This window comes from Microchirus variegatus, assembly GCF_963457635.1.
Source record: "Microchirus variegatus genome assembly, chromosome: 16".
NCBI classification, from domain to species: domain Eukaryota; kingdom Metazoa; phylum Chordata; class Actinopteri; order Pleuronectiformes; family Soleidae; genus Microchirus; species Microchirus variegatus.
In genome coordinates, this window is record NC_139817.1 from 11,280,600 (window position 1) to 11,300,890 (window position 20,291).

The 20,291-nt window shown below is 39.0% G+C and overlaps 2 protein-coding genes across 3 annotated transcripts; both read left to right on the forward strand.

Annotated features, from left to right (window-relative positions):
- The first annotated feature begins 823 nt into the window (after positions 1 to 823).
- Positions 824 to 10,794, forward strand: anxa4 (annexin A4). Of its 2 annotated transcripts, none has more exons than XM_083902780.1 (13): positions 824 to 922; positions 3,038 to 3,091; positions 4,075 to 4,162; positions 5,330 to 5,424; positions 6,250 to 6,363; positions 6,875 to 6,965; positions 7,288 to 7,364; positions 7,756 to 7,812; positions 7,897 to 7,990; positions 8,177 to 8,272; positions 8,576 to 8,634; positions 10,203 to 10,325; positions 10,591 to 10,794. In XM_083902780.1, the coding sequence occupies exons 2-13, from the start codon at positions 3,083 to 3,085 to the stop codon at positions 10,645 to 10,647; spliced, it is 960 nt and encodes a 319-aa protein (XP_083758906.1). In that variant the 5' UTR covers positions 824 to 922; positions 3,038 to 3,082; the 3' UTR covers positions 10,648 to 10,794. The 2 variants fall into 2 exon arrangements, with proteins under 2 accessions (XP_083758906.1, XP_083758905.1); XM_083902779.1 differs by having other exon boundaries at positions 835 to 932.
- A 6,289-nt stretch (positions 10,795 to 17,083) lies between these two features.
- On the forward strand, positions 17,084 to 19,541 carry LOC310938503 (prolactin-releasing peptide receptor-like; the record flags this gene model as incomplete). The annotated part of the gene is made up of 2 exons (XM_083903018.1): positions 17,084 to 17,532; positions 18,902 to 19,541. The coding sequence occupies 2 exons, from the start codon at positions 17,084 to 17,086 to the stop codon at positions 19,539 to 19,541; spliced, it is 1,089 nt and encodes a 362-aa protein (XP_083759144.1).
- Positions 19,542 to 20,291: the final 750 nt, after the last annotated feature.

Genomic DNA, 20,291 nt, shown 5'->3' on the forward strand with positions numbered 1-20,291 from the left:
AGACACATAGACGAGCAGGGCCAGGAATTGAACCCACATCCCCACCACTGAGCGACCATTGCTCAATCGTAACTTCTCACCTTTTTAATACTTTTACTTCTAAAACTACAGTAAATGTCATAGACTTAAAGACCTTTACTTAAATAATATTAATTTGGATCACCCACCAAAGTCTATTTCTGGTAAGATACTTGTACTTTTACTCAAGTATCCCTTTAATGTTACCGGCAGTATGAATTTGCATATTAGCTAAACATTTGGTTTCAAACGAAACATTTAGATTTAGATGTAACATTTATATGTAGTTTAAACATTTATATTTAGATGTAGCATTTAGATTTAACATTTAGATTTAAATTTATATTTAGCATTTAGATTTAACATTTATATTTATATTTATATTTAACATTTATATTTAACATTTAGATTTAGATTTTTTATTCAGATTAAACATTGAAATTATATTTTCACAAGAGAAGTAAATATCACAAAATTCACAAATATTGCTGTAAATCTGGTAAAAACTAACATTCAAAACAAAAAATTCACATGTTTTTTATACGTTTTTTTTGATAAATGTGGCAAAAAGGTGCTGTTTATTTTTGCATGCACAGCTTTACAATCGGCGCCTCATAATTACAAACAGTAAAAAAGTGGGTTATATTTTAATAATCTTGGGCGACACAATTGTCTATAGCTGTATAATGCAGCGTGTCAATTAAAACTTTAGTGGAGTTTTCTGCACTTTTGTCGAGTCCGTGAATCCACCAGCTACTCGTATGCGCGCGTGCATGTGATAGGAGGATCCTGTTGTGGGCGGATCTTCAGAGTCGACGTCTAGTGACTAAAAAGCTTTACCTTGTCGCGGTGACGTGCTGCTTTACTTTTCTGTCATCCTCCTGAGGGTCTTGTCTCCGCCAAAGTAGGTAAAGGTAAGACGTGGCTTAGTTGACGCGCATTCATGTTCTCGTCGTGTTTTGTTTCGTTCTACTTGACAGTGTGGAGGTCAGACTGAGACGGGTGGTCCCTGTAAGGCAGGGTGTGCCCGCGAACATCATGCCAAGTTAACTGTTAACCACCAAACTGCTGCTGCTGCTTCCTGATTTACTGTGTTCTGACTCTTTATTGTGTCAAATAACCTTTACTGAACACTATACTTTATAATATATATGTTTGGCATTGGAGAGGAAAAAAGTCAGTCACAATTGTTGTTGCTTAAAGGATGATTTCCATTACTTTTTTCTACACCTTCCATTTAAGTTCGCATTTATACTACTGTATTTACTGTAACCCTAGAAAAACTACACAAACGAATTTGAATAGAATTGCCTAGAAAAGAAGAGCTAAGTATTAACAGTTCTGACAGGCCCATTTCAATGACTTGTTTAACTCAAACATGATTACTATTACTATTATTATGTCGTTTGTTTATTATTGCTGTTGTTGTTGTTGTTAGTAATGCTATTTTTGAATTCACACACAGATATGGACAGCATAGACAATGTCAAACAATGAGTAGTGACTGCACTATAAGCAGAAACATGTGTCAAAAAGCTTTTAAATATCTATTCTACATGAACAAATGAGCAATAAATACACACATGACATGTACTAGATGCCATATGCTAGAGTTTGACCTGTATTAAAGTTTCTTTGGTCAATGTCAACCTTTAGAAATCAGATCAGCTGATGGATGAAATGTGATGCTGATTTATTTTGCCTTCAAATTTCCCTCAGATACACACATTTCCTTTTACCGGACGACACTTGTTTTGTCTGTCCCGCCCTATCTGCATTTTGTGTCTACCCTCGCATATCTTCAAAATATTTACAAGCTAAATTAAACTATACATGAAATCGGCAATCAGAAAAACTAAACTGTCAAATTAACTGTTGGCTATTGTGTAATAATAATTCACCAATAAAGAAACACCTCGATTCTGTGCCGTCTGTACAATCAATTCCACAGACTCTCTGAAATCATACTTGTTCTCACATGTCTAAGGAAGAGCTTTTGTGTCCTGTCGTGAAGTGACTTCAAACTTTACAAGCTGTCACTCGCTCTGAAAAGGGTTACATCGATTCTGTGACATGAGTCACTCAAGTCTATCCATATGGTGTGTGTTTTGAAACCCCCTGCCCTCTATTTACATAAAAATAGACCACTTAGTTGTGGCCACACAAGCCGCAAGTGCGTTCCAGAAAAAGCAATTAAATCATTTTAAAAACAGAAACAAGGTTAGTGAGCACAACAGTAAAGGGTACAAGATAAAATGACTTAAAAAATAACATTTAAATTACAAAAAATAAATTGTATATAATATCAGTTGCTAAAGCGTTGATGATTATTTCCATTATTGATGGATCTGTTGATTTTTCCACCCTATTAATAAATAAGATGTATGATCCATATAATGGAATGTAAATGCTTTGTTTTTTTCCACAAACCAAATATATTCAGAAGATGAAACCACAAAACGTGTTTGCTTAGCTATGGATTAAATTAGTAGTAAACAATTAATAATTGATTAATTGCAGCCCTGTTTAAATGTATGTATGAGAGTCCTATTTTAGTCTGAACAGAAATGTCAATTTTATTTGTGTAACCCACGTGTAGTACAGTGTCTTGTAGACGAGCCGGGTCACCTGGAGGTGTGTTTTAACTAAGTGGATATTGACATTATGATGTGAGCATGTTGATCCCTGCAGATGTCGGGGAAACACCACTGTTTTTCCCTCAGTGGACTAATTACAGGCGTGTCCACACACAAACACTATATCTTAACAAGATAAGCTCCTGGGAGAGCACAAACGTGAGATCCAGTGGAACGTGTGTGGCGGAAGCCCTCTCTGAGATGATGAGCTGCATGCAATATTGATTAGAGGTTAATGAGGTTCACTTTCACAACAGAGACCCTTAACCACCCCTGAACCCGTTGCTATAGTTCAGTGTTTCCTTCTGTGTCGTCGTTAACAGGCTCTCCCAAGCAGCTGACATACTCACATTTCCTTTTTTTTCTTCTTCTTTTTTTTCTAGCTCTCTCATCTCCTGTTTGGAAATCCACTCTTCCTAGTTCCTACAATGGCAGCGGTAAGTCTTCACCATTGTGACACAGGGAAGAGGTCAAACAACAAATTTACATGAATTTCATCAGTCTATATTCAGTTTCATGTTGCCTGGTCTTGCAAATGAACACCATCATTTGTTTATGTGAATTAAAATAGTTCACAGCTGTTGCTGTGACACAACAGTGCCACTGTAACCCATGATTTGAATAATAGGACTGGTTCCATGTTCATTTTATAGTAAACACAAATTGTGATGAACATCAAACCAATTATTTTGTAATTGTTACTTATGGTACTCACTAAGACATTAAAAATGTAGAATTAGTGCATGAAGAATAACTGCAAATTACATAAACTAAATTTGCGCCACTCAGGTTGTGGTCTTTATTGTCTTTAAGGTTCAGTGTGTAATATTTAGGAGGCAGAAAATGAGTATATTACAAGTGAATAACCGCCATTTTGTTGCTGCCATGTTTCTACAGGAGCTCAGATGGACAAATGTTTTGTGTTTTGAACGTGAATCTCATTAAACAGATATTCTGTTCCCTAACGCACATGGGAAAGAGTGCTGCATTTGTTATATTCTGCTGTCTTACCATTAGATGTCACTAATTATTACACACTGGACCTTGAATTCACAGCTGTTACTATCTTGATGCATTTCAACACATATACAATTACCTAATGTATTTACTACAGTAACAGTCGTCTTATTCCTAGAAAACTTCAGATTCTAGGACGGTGCTTATACTAATATTTTGTACAAACTGCTTTTGAACAATTTGCAAAATTCTAATCAGGAAAATGTTAATTGTAAAAAGTAGTTGAACTGGACTGTAAGTCAAATAAAAGACACATAAATCAATTTAATTTAAACACATGAATGTGAAAATCACCTTAATGTGCCAGATTTCAATCATTCTCTGTGAAGTGTATAGACGTGCAGCTCTCAAAATCTTAATGTTTTGCTTCTGTTATATTTGTAATTATGTGATTTTTTTTCAGATTGGAAACCGTGGAACAGTGACTGAGGCGTCTGGTTTTGATCCAGAAGCAGATGTTCAGAAGCTCAGAGAAGCCATGAAGGGAGTTGGTGAGTGATCCAACCATTCATACAAAAAACATCATACATAAACGTACTGTACGTCTTACTGTGGCCTCAAGCTCAGTGGAAGAAAGATAAAATGTAATCTCCCCTCCTCTATCTCGTCTTCTCCAGGAAATTAAAAACTAAAACCAAAATTTCCTGCAGGCCAAATAAATAAATGAATTAAACCAAACTAACTAAAACCACACTTTTAGAATAGAATAGAATCGAATAGAATTTCATTGTCCACCAAGGTGAAAAACTGCCATAAAAGGTGGACTGCGTACACCTGTGTGTATACTGTGTGCATAAAAACAACACGCTAAAATAAAATAAAATAAGAGATACATCAGTAAAACCAAATGAGACCGGGTTAAGTTATATTAAAAATGGCTTTTTACTGCTGCTGTGGATTCAAAGCTTAGTGGTCACTAGAAGTCAGTGTGACTGAAATTGTACTAAATGACAGTAAATCAAATAGAAATTCTGCTGAGCCTCCCTTTGCCTCACCTTAACCTATGTGTGTTGTATAGCTTCGTACTCACTGCTACTATGGAGTTTAAAGTACACAAGACTCTGCTGACCATGCAGAAAGTGAATGGTTCTACTTACAGAGGTGCATCTAGAGTTTTATCGTTGTCATGGGTAGGTATAATGAGGCTGTAGTAAAACACAACTAAGTAATTACAAATCCATTCTAATCAAAGATAATCACATGAAGTATATATATATATTTAATTGCATTATAAATACACACATCTGAAAAATACTATGAAAACAACAGACTGGTGTCTGGATCGGTATATGGATCAGTGAAGTGAATTATGTCAAGTATCGTTGGCGCTCAATAACGATATTGGATCAGCTCTGTTATGACTCTCAAAACATCTTAACAAACAGGATTCAGGAGTGTGTAACAATCTCTCAGCAAACTTTCCTGTGGTGGAATGTTGATGGTTTAACAGACTAATAGTCTTCTCCTGACTCCAGTTTGAGCTCTATTGCAAACAGACAGGTTCCTATGTCAATATCAAACAAAGGGTTTTGTGATAGTAACATCTCCAGGGTTGAGTCCCAGCACAAGGATTATATGTGACTTGCACTTTTTAGAAATTGACAATTAATTGCAAGCAGATTTATGAGATTCAGTGTTTTCGATGCTGTGTCTTGCAGGCACTGATGAAGCAGCCATTACCGATGTAATAGCTCATCGTACCATCGCTCAGAGGCAGCGCATTAAAGAGGCCTTCAAACAAGCTGTGGGGAAGGTAAGAGTTTTTCGAGGCTTGAACTCGGAGCAGCAAACAAAGTTTCTCCAAAACATGCATTTTGTTTGCTTATTTGTTTGAAAAACACATGAAAAAGCAAAAGAAATGACAGATTACTACAGGAATGTGAAAACCAGATTACTGGCAGCTGATGTATTATCTCTAAGCCTGTTTCTCCATTTGGTGCTCGCCCCATTATTTTTGCATTTTGGTCGGGGTTATCTTGTGCAAGTTAACTATTAACTTTAAAGCAGAAATGAGAAGTACCTGTAAAGAAAGGCCAAGGCAGAGATGGAGTTGCAATCTGTAGGAAGTAGAAATGTTCACTTCGTCAAAAAGAAGCACCCACAGAGATAAGAGTCCACTGACTTTCTTTGTTTCATTATAATACACTTCTATATATTAACTCTGGGGGAAGTATGGGATGTTAATGGTATTGACATAAAGACATATTGACCCGGGTCGTGGTGCAGTGTTCTGCAAATGGTCTATAAAATGATCTGAAAGTTCCTCTCAGGGAGCGGCAGGGAAAGCGAAGACTGAGTGGAAATCTCACAGGCAGAAAGAGTGAGTCATGCAGCTCGTGGTTACGCCCTCATGTGGTCACACAAGGCCAGCTTTGTGGAACAGCTTCTCCATTCTCAAAAACACTGTCTGGAAACTAGTTATGCTGCTGCAATATACGTGAAATATGTGACAGAAAACTTGAACTTGAATCCAGTATTTCTTGATTTTAAGATGCTCAACATCTAATTACAAATGAATGTATTGATAATCTGGAAATTCTTTTTTTGTTAACCCATCTTTCCCCGCTCTGTTCTGCAGGACCTGGCTTCAGAGTTGTCCACAGAGCTGAGTGCGAACTTCAGGAGTGTTGTTTTAGGTCTGCTAATGTTGGCACCTGTGTATGATGCCTACGAGCTGAGAAGTGCTATGAAGGTCAGTGTTTGTTATCCACTCTTCTCGTCTTTAGTGGATAAGTTTGGTGGACTTTTATCATTGCTAAAGCCTGAAAGGGCATATTACTTTGTGAATTATAAAGACGATGTGTTCAAAAACGATTAAAAACACATCTGTGAGCCACAGCGTGTTAAGTATTTTCTTGTCAAATTGAATTGGTGTACTAAAGGTTATTCTGAAGCAATCCCACCTCCATAGTCCTGCTGCTTTAAAAGGGGAATTGTTCCTTTTAAGGTGTCCAAGGCCACTTTACAGTGCTGAAAAAAAAATATCCACTAGTTCACTAAATATTTTTTAATCAGCAACAGTACTGAAAGCTTTAGCGCACAAACAATACAGAACGTTCTTTCTTTAAAAGAAAAAGAAAAGCTAACGTTTTTGGCAACAAGGCTGCTGGAGATGAGACAGACTAACTTTCAAAAGTGTGTATTTACTGTACAACATTTAATGTATGTTGTTTTGACTAAATTCTATACTTTTTCCGTGCCAGGGCGCCGGAACAGAAGAGGCTTGTCTCATCGATATTCTCGCTTCAAGGACAAATGATGAAATTAAAACCATCTGCGCCTTCTACAAGAAAGGTACCAAAGCATTTGACATCAGCTGACGCGTGTGAGCTGAGCATGACATCCAATACTGTGAACCAGTGATGGTGGAAAATGGTGGAAGTCATAAAATGATAACATAACATAAATACATTGGATCTTCGCTCCAGAGAACAACATATAACAAAGAATCATTAAAACCTTTGGTTTGTGGATAAAACACAAACATTTTCTGACATTTTATGGACCAAACAATAAGCTTTTCTTTCATGTTACTCAAAACTTATCAAGTATGAGATAAAGTCCTTTGATTTTCTGTCTTTAGTTGCTGCTCTATATTCTTTTTTTCTTTTTTCAGAATACGGGAACTTGGAAAAAGATGTGTGTGGAGACACATCTGGAATGTTTCAGAGAGTTTTGGTCTCTTTACTCACAGTAAGCAAACATGACTCCCTAACCTCTCTGTGTTTGAAGTAACAACATTTTTTTCTTTTTGGAAATTCCAGGCACATTTGGATGTTATCTGGGACTGTTTTAAATGTCACATTGTTGTTTAAAAGTTAAATTATAATCACATTTGATGAAGGAAAATCATTCATCCCATTCATTGTCCTCTGGATAACTTCAATGTTGAAATATTACGTTTATGTGTTTTTTCTACATTACATTTTTACAGCAAGATGACTTGTTAAACATTATAAGGCAGAGGGAAGGACAGTCACTTTTGTATTGTCCAACACCAGTTTCTCACTATTTCCCCTATGTTTCCTCCTCTGTTAATAATTCATTTATTTAATCGCAAACTGCTGTGTTCCCTACATTGCAGGCAGGACGGGATGAAGGCAATAAAGTGGACGAAGCTCTGGCTGCTCAAGATGCCAAGGTAAAGATCATGTCTGTCGATGAAAGGGTGTATTTACATCATGATGTGGTTTTTATATCTCAAAAAAATCATTTGTGAATGTAGGAAATCTACGAGGCTGGCGAGGCTCGATGGGGCACAGACGAGGTTAAATTCCTCACCGTGCTCTGTGTGAGGAACCAAAACCATCTGCTGCGAGGTATTCTTACTGCACATTGACAAAACTGTGTCAAAATCTGCGGAGTCAATATCTTTGAGTGGCTCGTGTCATATGATGATACTTCCTTTTTGTTGATGAGTAAGACTGCGGTGGTATTACTGCCCCCTTGTGGGCTTTTGAGGAGCAGTCATGACTCTGATAATGAAACACTGTACCCTCTTTCAGTGTTTGAGGAGTACAAGAAGGTTTCTGGAAGAGAAATTGAGGACAGCATCAAGAGAGAGATGTCCGGCTGTCTGGAGGATGCCTTCCTGGCCATAGGTGTGTGTCCTTATGTGACTAAAAATAGATGACATTTAATTCATTTTTCAAGTTCAAATGAGACCAAGACAAAGAAGATGCTAGAAAACTAAAACGACGCTGAAAAGTTTTGTTAACGCTGTTTTTGAGGCACAAATTTAACCTCTAGGAGTGATGTGAGCCTCTAAGTGGTGGTGATATTGCCTTCCCTTTACAGTTTAGAGGGTTTATTTTTACTACTCCTCTGTGCTACAGCTAGCCAAGCATTTACTGTTATAAAGGTTATTGCATCTAATGTGCAGGGACTTTGTTATTGCTTTGCAGTGAAGTGCATGCGGAACAAGCCAGCGTTCTTTGCCGAGCGATTATACAAATCAATGAAGGTAAATATTTCATCCTTGTCGTGACTGTAATATGTTGCCAGTAACGTGCATTAGATGAATGTAGAATCTATGATTACCTACCTTTTTTCCTTATCTTATATCTAATGAATTAGCTTCAGCTGTTAGGATTTTATAAACAAATCATGACATATTATTTACATAAAGAAATGATAAACATGGTGTTGACTTACATATGCACATCCACCTGTGAGCATACATATATATATATTTACTTTTAAATTAAACAAGGTCAGATGGTGTGGCTAGTATTGTTGCCTCACAGCAAGAATGTCACCAGTTTGGATCCCAGTTTGACGGAGGCCTTTCTGTGTGTAGTTTGCATGTTCTCCCCGTGTGTTTGTGGTTTCTCTCTGGGTTCTGTGAGTGTGAGAGTGAACACTTGTGCGTATCTGTATGTTGACCCTGCGTTGAAATGTTGAGCTGTCCTGTGTGTACCCTGCCCTTTGTTCGATGTCAGCCTGGATTGGTTCCAGACCCTCGTGACCCTAATATGGATCCAGGTATTTAGCCTCTGGATACCTGTCTAGAGAAAACTAAGGTCTTTCACCCCCCCTGACCCAGTTCCAGGTTGATCATTTCACCTGTCAACGTGTGATAGATGGTCCTTAATGTCACCTGACAGGCACAGTGTTAGAGTTCACCTGTGTTGTGATCCATTTAAGGAGGAGAGCTCTGCAGGACGACACTGTAGGTGGTTAATAGTTGGTGTCTTACGGCCACTTCCATCAATGATTAATGGCTTGTTTCACTCTTCTTTCAAAACCATCTGTCTTCCTTGGACCAAATGGGCACGTTCTCATTATCAGAAGAGTGTCCTTCAGAAATAACTGGACAGCTAAGTCCTGTCCAGATCCGTTTGTTCTTCTGTGCCATGTGTTTATGGAGTGGTTGTTTGGTTTACCCCAGTGTGACATTACATTTAAAGGGTTATCTCAACTCTCTTGAGGGGTATTCAGTCTTCAGAGGTTAAATACCCGGACTTTTCCAACAGATAGTCAGAACTGGGGCTACACGGTTGGTGTAGTGGTTACCACTCCAGGTTCCCGACTTTGAAAAACAAAAACATGCAGATTGGGGGATTAGGCAAATTGGACACTCTTAAATTGACCGTAGGTGTGAGAGTGAATGGTTGTTTGTCTCCTGTCCAGGGTGTGCCCTGCTTTTCACCCTATGTCAGACGGGATTTGGCGCCAGCGACCCTCATGTGGAGGATAAAGCAGAAGACAATCGACAAATGAATGAATATTTAGAACTGAAGAAGCCTCTTGGATGATACGTGAAACAGCTTCAACTGTCCTGGATAACCATCACATCCTTCACAGACACACTGTATCTACAGTGTCTAGTCACAGTGCTATTTTCTCTATTAATTATACCTTATCCTGAAAAAATACGTCACAAGCATGTTTTCAGCTCATTGATTCTTCCCTCGCGAGTCATTAGAGTAAAGGTTCAACATAATTACTCAACATGGAGTATAAGAGAAGCTGAGTGATGTAATCATCATAGTTAAAATTGGCATTAACACAGTTTCTCTCTCTGGTCAGGGTCTGGGCACCACGGACAGTATCCTCATCAGAATTATGGTTTCCAGGGCTGAGATTGACATGCTGGACATTAAGGCACAGTTCCTGAAGATGTATGGCAAGACTCTGCACTCCTTCATCAAGGTGAGCGCCGGATCCAAGGGGCGTGGCAATGTAGAAGTCAGCAAAAGCACTGCAATACATTATGTGCTATAATGATAATTGCAATTCTAAGTTTATGTGCTCCTCTACTTGCACTAATTTACCACTGCTTTCATTTCATTTGATTGGCCAAAGATTTGCCCTTAAGCAACAGCAATGTTTGGTGTCGTTCACTGAGTTTCATGAGAGCAATTCTTCCCATTGCCTCTTCTTTGAAGTCTCACAGATTCTTTCTCTCACTCCACAGGGAGACACATCTGGTGACTACCGCAAAATCCTGCTGGAGCTGTGTGGAGGCGAGTGAGAGCAACATCGGAGCTACAGAGACCACACCTTCTCTCCTTCTTATTCCTTTCCCGTTTATATGGCCTTTACATTTCACTAATTGACCACCATGCCTTGTTTTTAGTTAGCTGTTTTGTTTATACCAATTAAACCAAAGATTTGTAACCTTTTACACTTGACTGTGTTTTTGTTATTGACCATGTGTCATGGACTGATTTATGGCAGTATACTCATAAAGGATGAGTGTTATTAGCCTCCTGCCCCTGCTCTTGTTACAGCACAACATTTTAATCACTGTCTGGTTGGCAAAGTCCATTTGCTTAATTGGTTGCAATTCCTCATTTGTTGAGTCAGCCCTGCATCATTTGACTCAATTACATTAACGGGATGCTAGCCTTATTTTGGGGATGCAGTAAAGTGGGACCTAATCAAGTTAAGGACGATGTCCCATAGCTCATTCAAACTTGCAGCTCCATCACAGTTACAAGTCCAGGAAATAACATGCAGTGGTTGTACTCAAGGTGACCACCAGGTGGAAGTAAAATAACTCCAGAGAAAGTTTGTTGCAGCAGTGCTGGAGATGAATGTATGTGTGTGAATAGCACAGTGTTCAATGTCAGGTTTTAATTGATTTGCAAACGATGAATCATCTCTGGGTTTGTTTTGGTGTCTTTGTCGCAAGAGCTACGCAGCTCAGCGCTGTCCTTGGACACACTCCTCTGTTGAAGTTGTCATTAGCTGTATATATTCTTTAGCACATCCCACTGGCTTTTCACATGCTTTAGTGTAAACACAAAGCCAAGGAGAAACAAAGAAGGAGAAAAACATCACTAAGGTTTAATTAAAAGGTTTTTGTCACCACATTGGACAGTCAAACAACTGCAAATATCTGTGTCTGTCACGTGTGTGTGTTGGGGGGAGGGGGCTCTCCAGTCATGTCATTGTTTAGTAATCTCAGAGGTTTTCAAGGAAACAGGGTTTGACAACAAGGTTTAGATCCAAATTAAATTATTTCAAAATGATTGTGCTCGGTGTAAATGTTTTACAATCACTTTGTGAATTCACCTCAGGGGTTTTGTATTTTTCATTGCACACTATAAAATATACATTTACAGCAAACAAAAATGCACTTAAAAGGGACTAAAAAATGTTGTCCTCTGATGTGTGAGACATACAGGCCTGGCAGGTATAATAATCGAGATGGAGCCCGGGACAGAAAAAGACAGTCACACACTTCATGAGTCAAGAAATGTACTTTACATTCGGTGTGTTCACATCTGTTTTCATTGCTTCATAAATATTCCCCCAAATTAGCAAATAACCACAGTGCTGCCGTGGCAACGGGAATAACATGCATCACGAGCGCAGACATGTCCTGATGCATACTTAATGTGTAACCTCCCAGCTAATGAAATATGTGGCCAAATTGAAATAAACTGAGGTCTTTCAATTTGTGGGGGGGAAATAAGGATATTTTAAACTTCTTGGTTGGAAAATAGAAATGTGGGGCAGAAATAAGGGGTATGTTTTATAGATAAACATCAAACTTCTATGTTTGCTTCTATGACACCGGGGACCAACCGCGTCACAAACAGAGTCATATTTGTCCTCGTGGCTATGAAATCAGCTTATTTTGGAGGGCGGGACTTGACTGCACTTCACTGCAGTCAAACCAAGGAAGTGCAAAAACATTATAATGCAGCGAGAGTGAGGTGAGACCATTACCACACAGCTATACAGCCAGATGATGGTCAGCTGAGCTTCACACATTTTTACAGCTATATGTTTATTATTCAGTGTTGTACGAAAACATTCCGTCAAATCTTTCCTGGAGAGTTGTTGTCATGGCGATGCCTTTTTGCTAAGATTAGGTTAGTTCTCTTAAAGGGAAAATCTTGTTGGGAAATAGATAACTTTTAATTAAATTAAAGGTAATATATATATATATATATATATATATATATATATATATATATATACGATACACATACATATAAATAAATACATAGATAGATAGATAGATAGATAGATAGATAGATAGATAGATAGATAGATAGATAGATAGATAGATAGATAGATAGATAGATAGATAGATAGATAGATAGATAGATAGATAGATAGATAGATAGATCTGGGATATAAAATCACATAATCAGCAAATTATTCAATAAACTCAACAAAGTGCATGTAGGGAAAAACATCTACAGTCATATTTTTGTCTCCAAGTCAATTGAACATTTTTTAAAACTTTAAAATTGTCCAATGACACCAGGTTTCGGACAATGATGTAGTTTGAGCCGGGCAGAACTTGATGATGTGTCACCAGAGCCAATCCCTGCTGGACAGAACGCCAGTCCAGGGCAATAATAACAGACACTTGGTCAAACCAAGATTTGAAAAATCACATCATCTCAGAAATGACCTCCAACATGCCACAGTCGCCTCACATCACTACATCACGTGGGCGTTATTCATATTTTCTATTATGATTTTGGAAAAGTGCTGCTGGATGAACGACGCTCTGTGTGGCTGAGTAAAGTTGTAAAAGGATCAGTGGGTCAAGTCACTTATGAGTTGAAAATCTGAAAACACGAAAGTGAGGATTGTGGATGGGAAGAGAGCTTTTTTTTTAATACTTGTCTTTGAACTATAATAATAATAATAATGAACTTTATTTGTATAGCACCTTTCATCCAAGCATTGCAGCTCAAAGTGCTTCACAATAAACAGAAAAGAAAATAGATAGCTGAACTCACTAACACTTTATGTCACTTGTTCTGAATGTTGTACTTTATAAATTATGCAAACCAGGTTTATTATGAACAGACGACTCAACCGTTTGGTAGAGGCTTGTATCTAAAATACTGTAGGGTCTAATTTAAAAAAAAAAATAAAAAAAAATATTGATTGTCATTATTGTTATCATACGTAAATAAAATAAAATAATAAAAAATCCAAAGAAATAATTTTTCTTGGTGCGTACCTTAAAGGGTTAAAGGGAGCCAGTATAGGGCCGCTAAGACTGGACTAATATGCTTTCTCTTCCTGGTTCTGGTTAATAAACGAGAAGCAGAGTTTTGGATGAGCTGTAGTCTGTCAGTGGATTTTTTTGGGACCCATCGATTAATCCATTTAAGACAGCCCAAAACATCACTGAACACACACACACGCGGAACAAATGTCAACTCACAGTTGACATTTGTACAGTTTGGATTTGTTCACATTTGGAGAATAAGGGGTTCTATTTATTTTTCTCCGTTCCATCTAAATGTCTTCATCGTCATGTTTTGTAAATCTAGTCCCATACACTGTCATGTGAATTGTATAAGATGTGGATTTTTCTTTCCCCTGATATATCAGCAGGCCGAATCGATCCTGTTCAGCCTCTTCTCTCCAAACATAGTGTGATATTTGTGGCAGGTTTGTTCTTGTTTTCTCTGTGCGTCTCCTGGTGAGGTGTGATCCTTGCCAAGATTTTCCCCATTTAATGTGGCAGCACCTTAACTCAGCATCTCAGAGTGTGAATGGATGACATGCAGGGTATCGTCACGGTTGGAATTCGTTAAAACCTTTTTCGATAACTTTTGCCTCTGTCTTGTTTTTATGTTGGTACGATAAACGCTCTTTTATGAAACGTGCAAAGATCGATGCCAAATTCAAAATTGGCCGACTTCCTGTTGAGTCGATGCCGTGGTCCCGATGGATTCTTTTGTTCATCTCGGGCTCTCACACGTTCCCACCCCCCAAGTTTTGTGAAATTCAGTGCAACTTCATTTTGGCTTGCTCCATCCATGTTTCAACTAGCACAATGACAATATTGTATTTTTGCAGTTGTTATGCATGTTAACCCCCCCAAAAAATGACCACAAAGCCACAGATATAATAACAATCTGAAGATAAACAATAATATGGAGGGCTATCATAATTACATATTTTGCAATTTCCCATTGAAATTATGAATATTATGCATTCAATTGCATACACATTAAACAATATCAATGACATTTTAATGAGTGATCATATGGATACATGCAAGTGAATTGAGACCATGGGAACCTTATTGGCTGCCTGCAGGCTACCAGGTGCTCGCGGGCACCATGTTGGTGACCACTGGTCTACACTATATTCATTTTCTTCATAAAAAGTCTAAAAGCAGCCGAGTGCGAGATAGAACACGATGCTCTAAACTGAGATTAAAGCTTTGCCGCATGTCCATCATCATACTTATTGTTATTATGAGCAGATAAAATCTTTGGTTCTGGACAAACTCGTGGTAGTAAATAGATTTGTCTTAATTCTATGGAACCTATAATTCGGGTTAATTCAGAAGACAACAGGCAACGTACCTGTGAATTAAAGAGTGTCAGTAATTGCTGCCATTCTCAGACGTACATAGAAACTGTTTGTGCTGCACTCACCACCAACTAATTACTTTGGTTCACACCTGGACATTCATCTTTTTTGGGGGGGGTCTCTGCTGTCTTATTGGCTCAAATACAGACTTCACGCTCTCTCGCTCTCTCTCTATGTGTGTGTGTGTTTGTCTCTCTTGCTGCTCCAGCTCCAGCTCACTCACTGTGTGGAGTTGCTCAGGGAAGGTCTGCCTCTGATACTCACACTCACACACACTCTCACACAACTCCTCTTTATCCTCTTTATACCAACATAATAAAGAGGTAAGCTGCTTTGTGACTTTTATCTGTAATTGATTGCATGCCCTTTTATTTATTGTATTATTATTCGCACATTTTCCTTCAAGATTTAATTAAAAATGATTGTTGGGACACAGATCTCAACACTTTTTTTTTTATATATTATCCTTTATTTCCCATTTGTTAAGTAATGGCTTATAATGTGAATATTTTTATGTTCATTCAGATGGTTTTATATTGACGTATGATTGGATAGGTGTCATCACTTTCTCACACTAGGTTAGGAAATGTTGAAATGTACTGATGTACTGGCATCGACCACTGTGGCTCAGCTAATAAAATCTACACCTGATATTATGGCAATATAATTGCGGATTTTAGACACTGAAGTCAAAAGATCATTTATTTTAACTTTAAAGGTACCATATGTAAGAATGTGGACAAAAAAGGTTACTACACTCAAATTTAAAATACCGAGGTCTTTTATATTTCGTTTTGTCCGCCACTGTAGCTCAGATGTAACTGGCAACCCATGGTTGCTCGGCAGCTGAGACTCTACTGACTGCAATGATTGGTAGACGGCAGTAGGTGGCGCCACATGCCGAACATGAATTGCAGTCTGCAAAATATTTTTTTTAATGCTAATATTTTGTCTGTACTGTTGTTGTTGGTGAATTCAGTTTGTTATATGAACATTATTCCTGAGTCTCTGTGACATATTAGGAGGATTTTATGGCCAGTTGATTTAGATTTTTTACATAATGAACCTTTAAAGTAACTGATTTTTCTCCATGGACTTAAGTGTGAGAAAGTAAGTGGTGACCTAGCATCCATTTCTAGACAGAAACGACCGCCCAGCTGTGAGGAAAAACACGGAACAGTTTCCTAAGACATCATACTGGCGTCATGCACGGGGAAGTCAGTGCTGATTGACTTCACAGTTAATCAGCACCTCATAAAAAAAAGCTTTAGTTGGAGCGTATATTCTGCAGTCACATTTTAGAGTGTAAACACAGCTCAAAATAAAAGCACTTACTTTGCCCATGACACTGAATTTATGCACTCAATTTCTCTGCAATTGATCTTTTAAACGGCAGTTCAAATGGAGCAGTTCCACTGATGAGCAGTGGTCAATGAGTAACATGAGCATGAACGCCTTCTGGGTTAATCTGTCTAATTAAGTCTGCATAATATTCTCTTGCGTGCATGTCAACTCAGCTTAACTTCCTTTTAATAGAGGTGATAGAACCATGTTCTTCTCAAATCACAGTGATTTAAAATAAAGGCTTTTGAGCCTCCTGAAATATTAGGAGACAGAAAATGTGGCTGAAGACACGTATCCAACAGCCATTATTAAAAAATGAAATAAACAGTGTTTTTTTCCCCATCAAATATCAAATAATTCTTCATGAAAAAGATTCCTATTTGCGAATTTCTGTCAACAGTGTCTCTGTAGATGTATCAGGGACATATACATTAAAAAAGTTCCAGGAAAATGGTGACGTCAAGGTGCAAAACTAACTGAAAGCCTCATAATGACAATAATAATAATACATGTAATTATAATGCACTTATGTTGAATCAGCGTATTGCCTTAGTACAGAGTGACCCTTCAATCTCAAGTAAACCAATGTGATTTGACATTTCAGTTGTGCAGCTAAAGTACGGTTACTCAGTAATGGCCTAGCATTTCTTAAATGTGGCTTCCTGTTTTCCCAACAACACTGCTAATGTTCCATTTACAGCTGTGAACCTCTTGAAACGTTGCAGGTATACCGACAGGAACCCCGCTCTGCAGCAGCCATGGAGGAAAACGGCAGCAGCCTGGCCGGAAGTGCACACCCATCTGTGTCAGGGGGACAGATGGACGGACGCATTTATGAGGTCGCCGTACAGAGCAACTCCACTAATCACAGCTTCCAGTTTGCAGATGTGGCTCTGCTGCAAAGGTTCAAGCCCCTCATCATCCCCTGTTATGTGCTGGTGGTGGTGGTGGGCGTCTTTGGGAATTACCTGCTCCTCTATGTCATCTGGCGAACCAGGAAGATGCACAACGTCACCAACTTCTTCATCGGGAACCTGGCCTTCTCTGACATGCTCATGTGCGTGTCCTGTGTCCCTTTCACTCTCGCCTACGCCTTCAATCCACACGGTTGGGCTTTCGGCCGATCAATGTGTTATCTAGTGTTCCTCATCCAGCCCGTCACAGTCTACGTCTCAGTCTTCACACTTACAGCTATCGCCGTGGACAGGTAGGTGTATCTCTCTGCACTCTGCTCAGTTTTGGCCTCCTTTTCTTTCTTTTTTTTTCCTCTTTTAATTATTCCACATATTAATCCGTAGCTTTATGAAACAACTGCTCTGCCACTTTGGCCAAGAATCTGCTAAAAAGATTGGAGTGATGGTTATTATCATCATCATGTATGGGTTCTCTCTAGTGCAGATTTGGGGTTACATTTAATGGAGCGATAATATGAACTTCCTCTTTATACATGCACACTATTGTAATATACAATATTCAATATAAAATATGAATGGGGTTTTTATCACAGAGGCAGAACCTATAGTTCTAAAGGCAGTTATTACCAATCGTCCACCTTTTATAGAAATACTAGATTCTATCTCACGTACAACTGATTTAACACTGGAGTTTCATGATCAGATGAAACTCAAAAAAAAGATGTATCCAGCTGTATACATTGTGCACTCAAATAAAATTCAGGTTTCTGTTGCTAAGACACGAAGACACTTCAGCGAGAACCCAAACAGACGCAGCGAGCTTTGTTCTGCACTCAAAAACACTGACTTATCTCCCTGTGGAGGTTTGAGGACGTGAGGATTGGACGAGTTGAGTCTTCGCCTTGAAACTAGTTTCTTTTTCTTTTTGTTCTCGATGTTATCCAGGTCTTCTTTGTTGTAATTGTTCTCCTGCATCTTACGTATGAGTCATCACATGCACGCAAAGTGACTTGAACTTTAATAAAAACTGTGCTACAGGAGTTCAGTATAAACCAGGGGTCTGCAACCTTTAGGATGAAGAGAGCCATTTTTGTCGTCTCTCCACCCAAATAAAAATCATTTGGAGCCGCAAAAAAACACACAAGATGAAGATAATAACACGTATAAAGGTTTTTATACAGACAAACTATATAAAATAGTAATAGTCTCTTTCATTTATGGCATTTAAGAACTACAACATGTTCAGTTTATACCCAACCTCTAGACCCACGTAGACCTGGTTCTTCCATCGTTTCATTGTTTGTGGCAAATTAAAGAAATTAAAATGAACCCACTTATTAAATAAATGAAGCAAATATTTGGATTGTATGTTGTTCATGCTCGAGAAAACGGTATGTGGATCCAAAGACGGACAGGACACATCCAAACATGTACTGAATATTGCATTTTACGTCGACGCTGGATGTGATGCACAACATATTAAAACACTTGTATTTGTTGCCCTGATCTCTAAAGCTACAAGGAGACACTGCAGAGTGGCTGAGGAGCCACATGTGGCTCTAGAGCCGCAGGTTGCAGACCCCTGGTATAAACCATTTAGTCATATTATAAGTTTTGTGATAGCATTATTAAATATATAGTTGTTGTCGTTTTAAATTGCAGATATTATGCAACCGTTCATCCCTTGAAGAAGCGCACCACTGTGGGCATGTGTGCGTTCGTCCTCTCTGGCATATGGCTGCTGTCCTGTGGGCTGGTGGCTCCTGCAGTGATGCACACCTATCACGTGGAGTTTAAGGAAGAAGGCTTCACCATCTGCGAGGAGTTCTGGCAGGGACAGGAGAAGGAGAGGCGCGCTTATGCGTACAGCACTCTGCTGGTCACATATGTCCTGCCCTTGTCCGCTGTCTTCGTCTCTTATCTCTGCATCACCGTCAAACTGAGGAAGTGTGTCGCACCGGGCCACAAGACGCAAGACCAGGCAGGCGCTCAGCAGGCTCGCAAGAGGAAGATCTTTCGCCTGGTTGCACTTCTGGTGTCTGCCTTTGCGGCGTGTTGGCTCCCCATCCACGTGTTCAACGTGCTGCGAGACATCGACATCCACCTCATCAACAAGCGCTACTTTTTGCTGATACAGCTGCTGTGCCACCTGTGCGCCATGAGCTCGTCTTGTTGCAACCCCTTCCTCTACGCGTGGCTGCACGCCCGCTTTCGCGCCGAGTTGCGAAAGATGTTCAAGTGCCGGTGTCGTCATCGCATCGGCGTGCCCGCCAATCACTGTGCTGCCAGTGGGGTCTTGTAATCGCCCGAGTTACTTACTAATCCTTTAATGTGGCGCCATATTTGTGGATTTCAGCACGGCTGCGTTTAATATCCACAGAAATGGCCATTCAGGAGAGTTCTGATTGTTCTGGGGAGTGGGAAGGTGTTTTGGTTCAATTTACAGTATTCATCCTCTGTGACCTTGGATAATGAATAAGATTGCTGATCATTTGACAGAACATATGTACAGAGTCTATCATGGCAAGACTGGCAAATTCAATGGGCATCTGCTAACTGGATTGTCATTACTGTTCACAACATTCAAAATGATGTGCGGCGCCACTTACTGGGAAATAAAATATATATATTTCAGCAGCAGATTCTATAGAAAAAGTCATTTGTGCATTTATATGCCGCTTTCAAAGTCGTGCGCTATACACCGATGCCGTTCACCCTTTCATACCCATTCCCTCACCCATAATATGCAGCACTTTTTTTCTATGTCGGATTTAAGTGTCTTATCCAGGGACAAACTGTGGAAAATGTCAGGTGTTTAGTTTGGGTTGAAGGAAACGTTCCCATGACGGTGGTGTGAAATTAAACCACCCATGCGCCAATGTTCAGACCAGAAACAACAGTTGTCACGATATCTGTGTCTGGAAGATAGTGTTGGACAAACAGATCGATCGATCCATCTGACATTAAATCTATCTGGGTAACGTCCAGAGATTTAACTGTGGACTCTGGATCAGAAGCAGCAGAAATATCGAAATGAAAACATGAAATCAGC

Coding starts and splice junctions, on each gene's coding strand:
- anxa4 (XM_083902780.1), top strand. Junction 4,163..5,329: donor AGAAGCCATGAAGGGAGTTG/GTGAGTGATCCA, acceptor TGTGTCTTGCAG/GCACTGATGAAGCAGCCATT. Junction 8,635..10,202: donor GATTATACAAATCAATGAAG/GTAAATATTTCA, acceptor CTCTCTGGTCAG/GGTCTGGGCACCACGGACAG.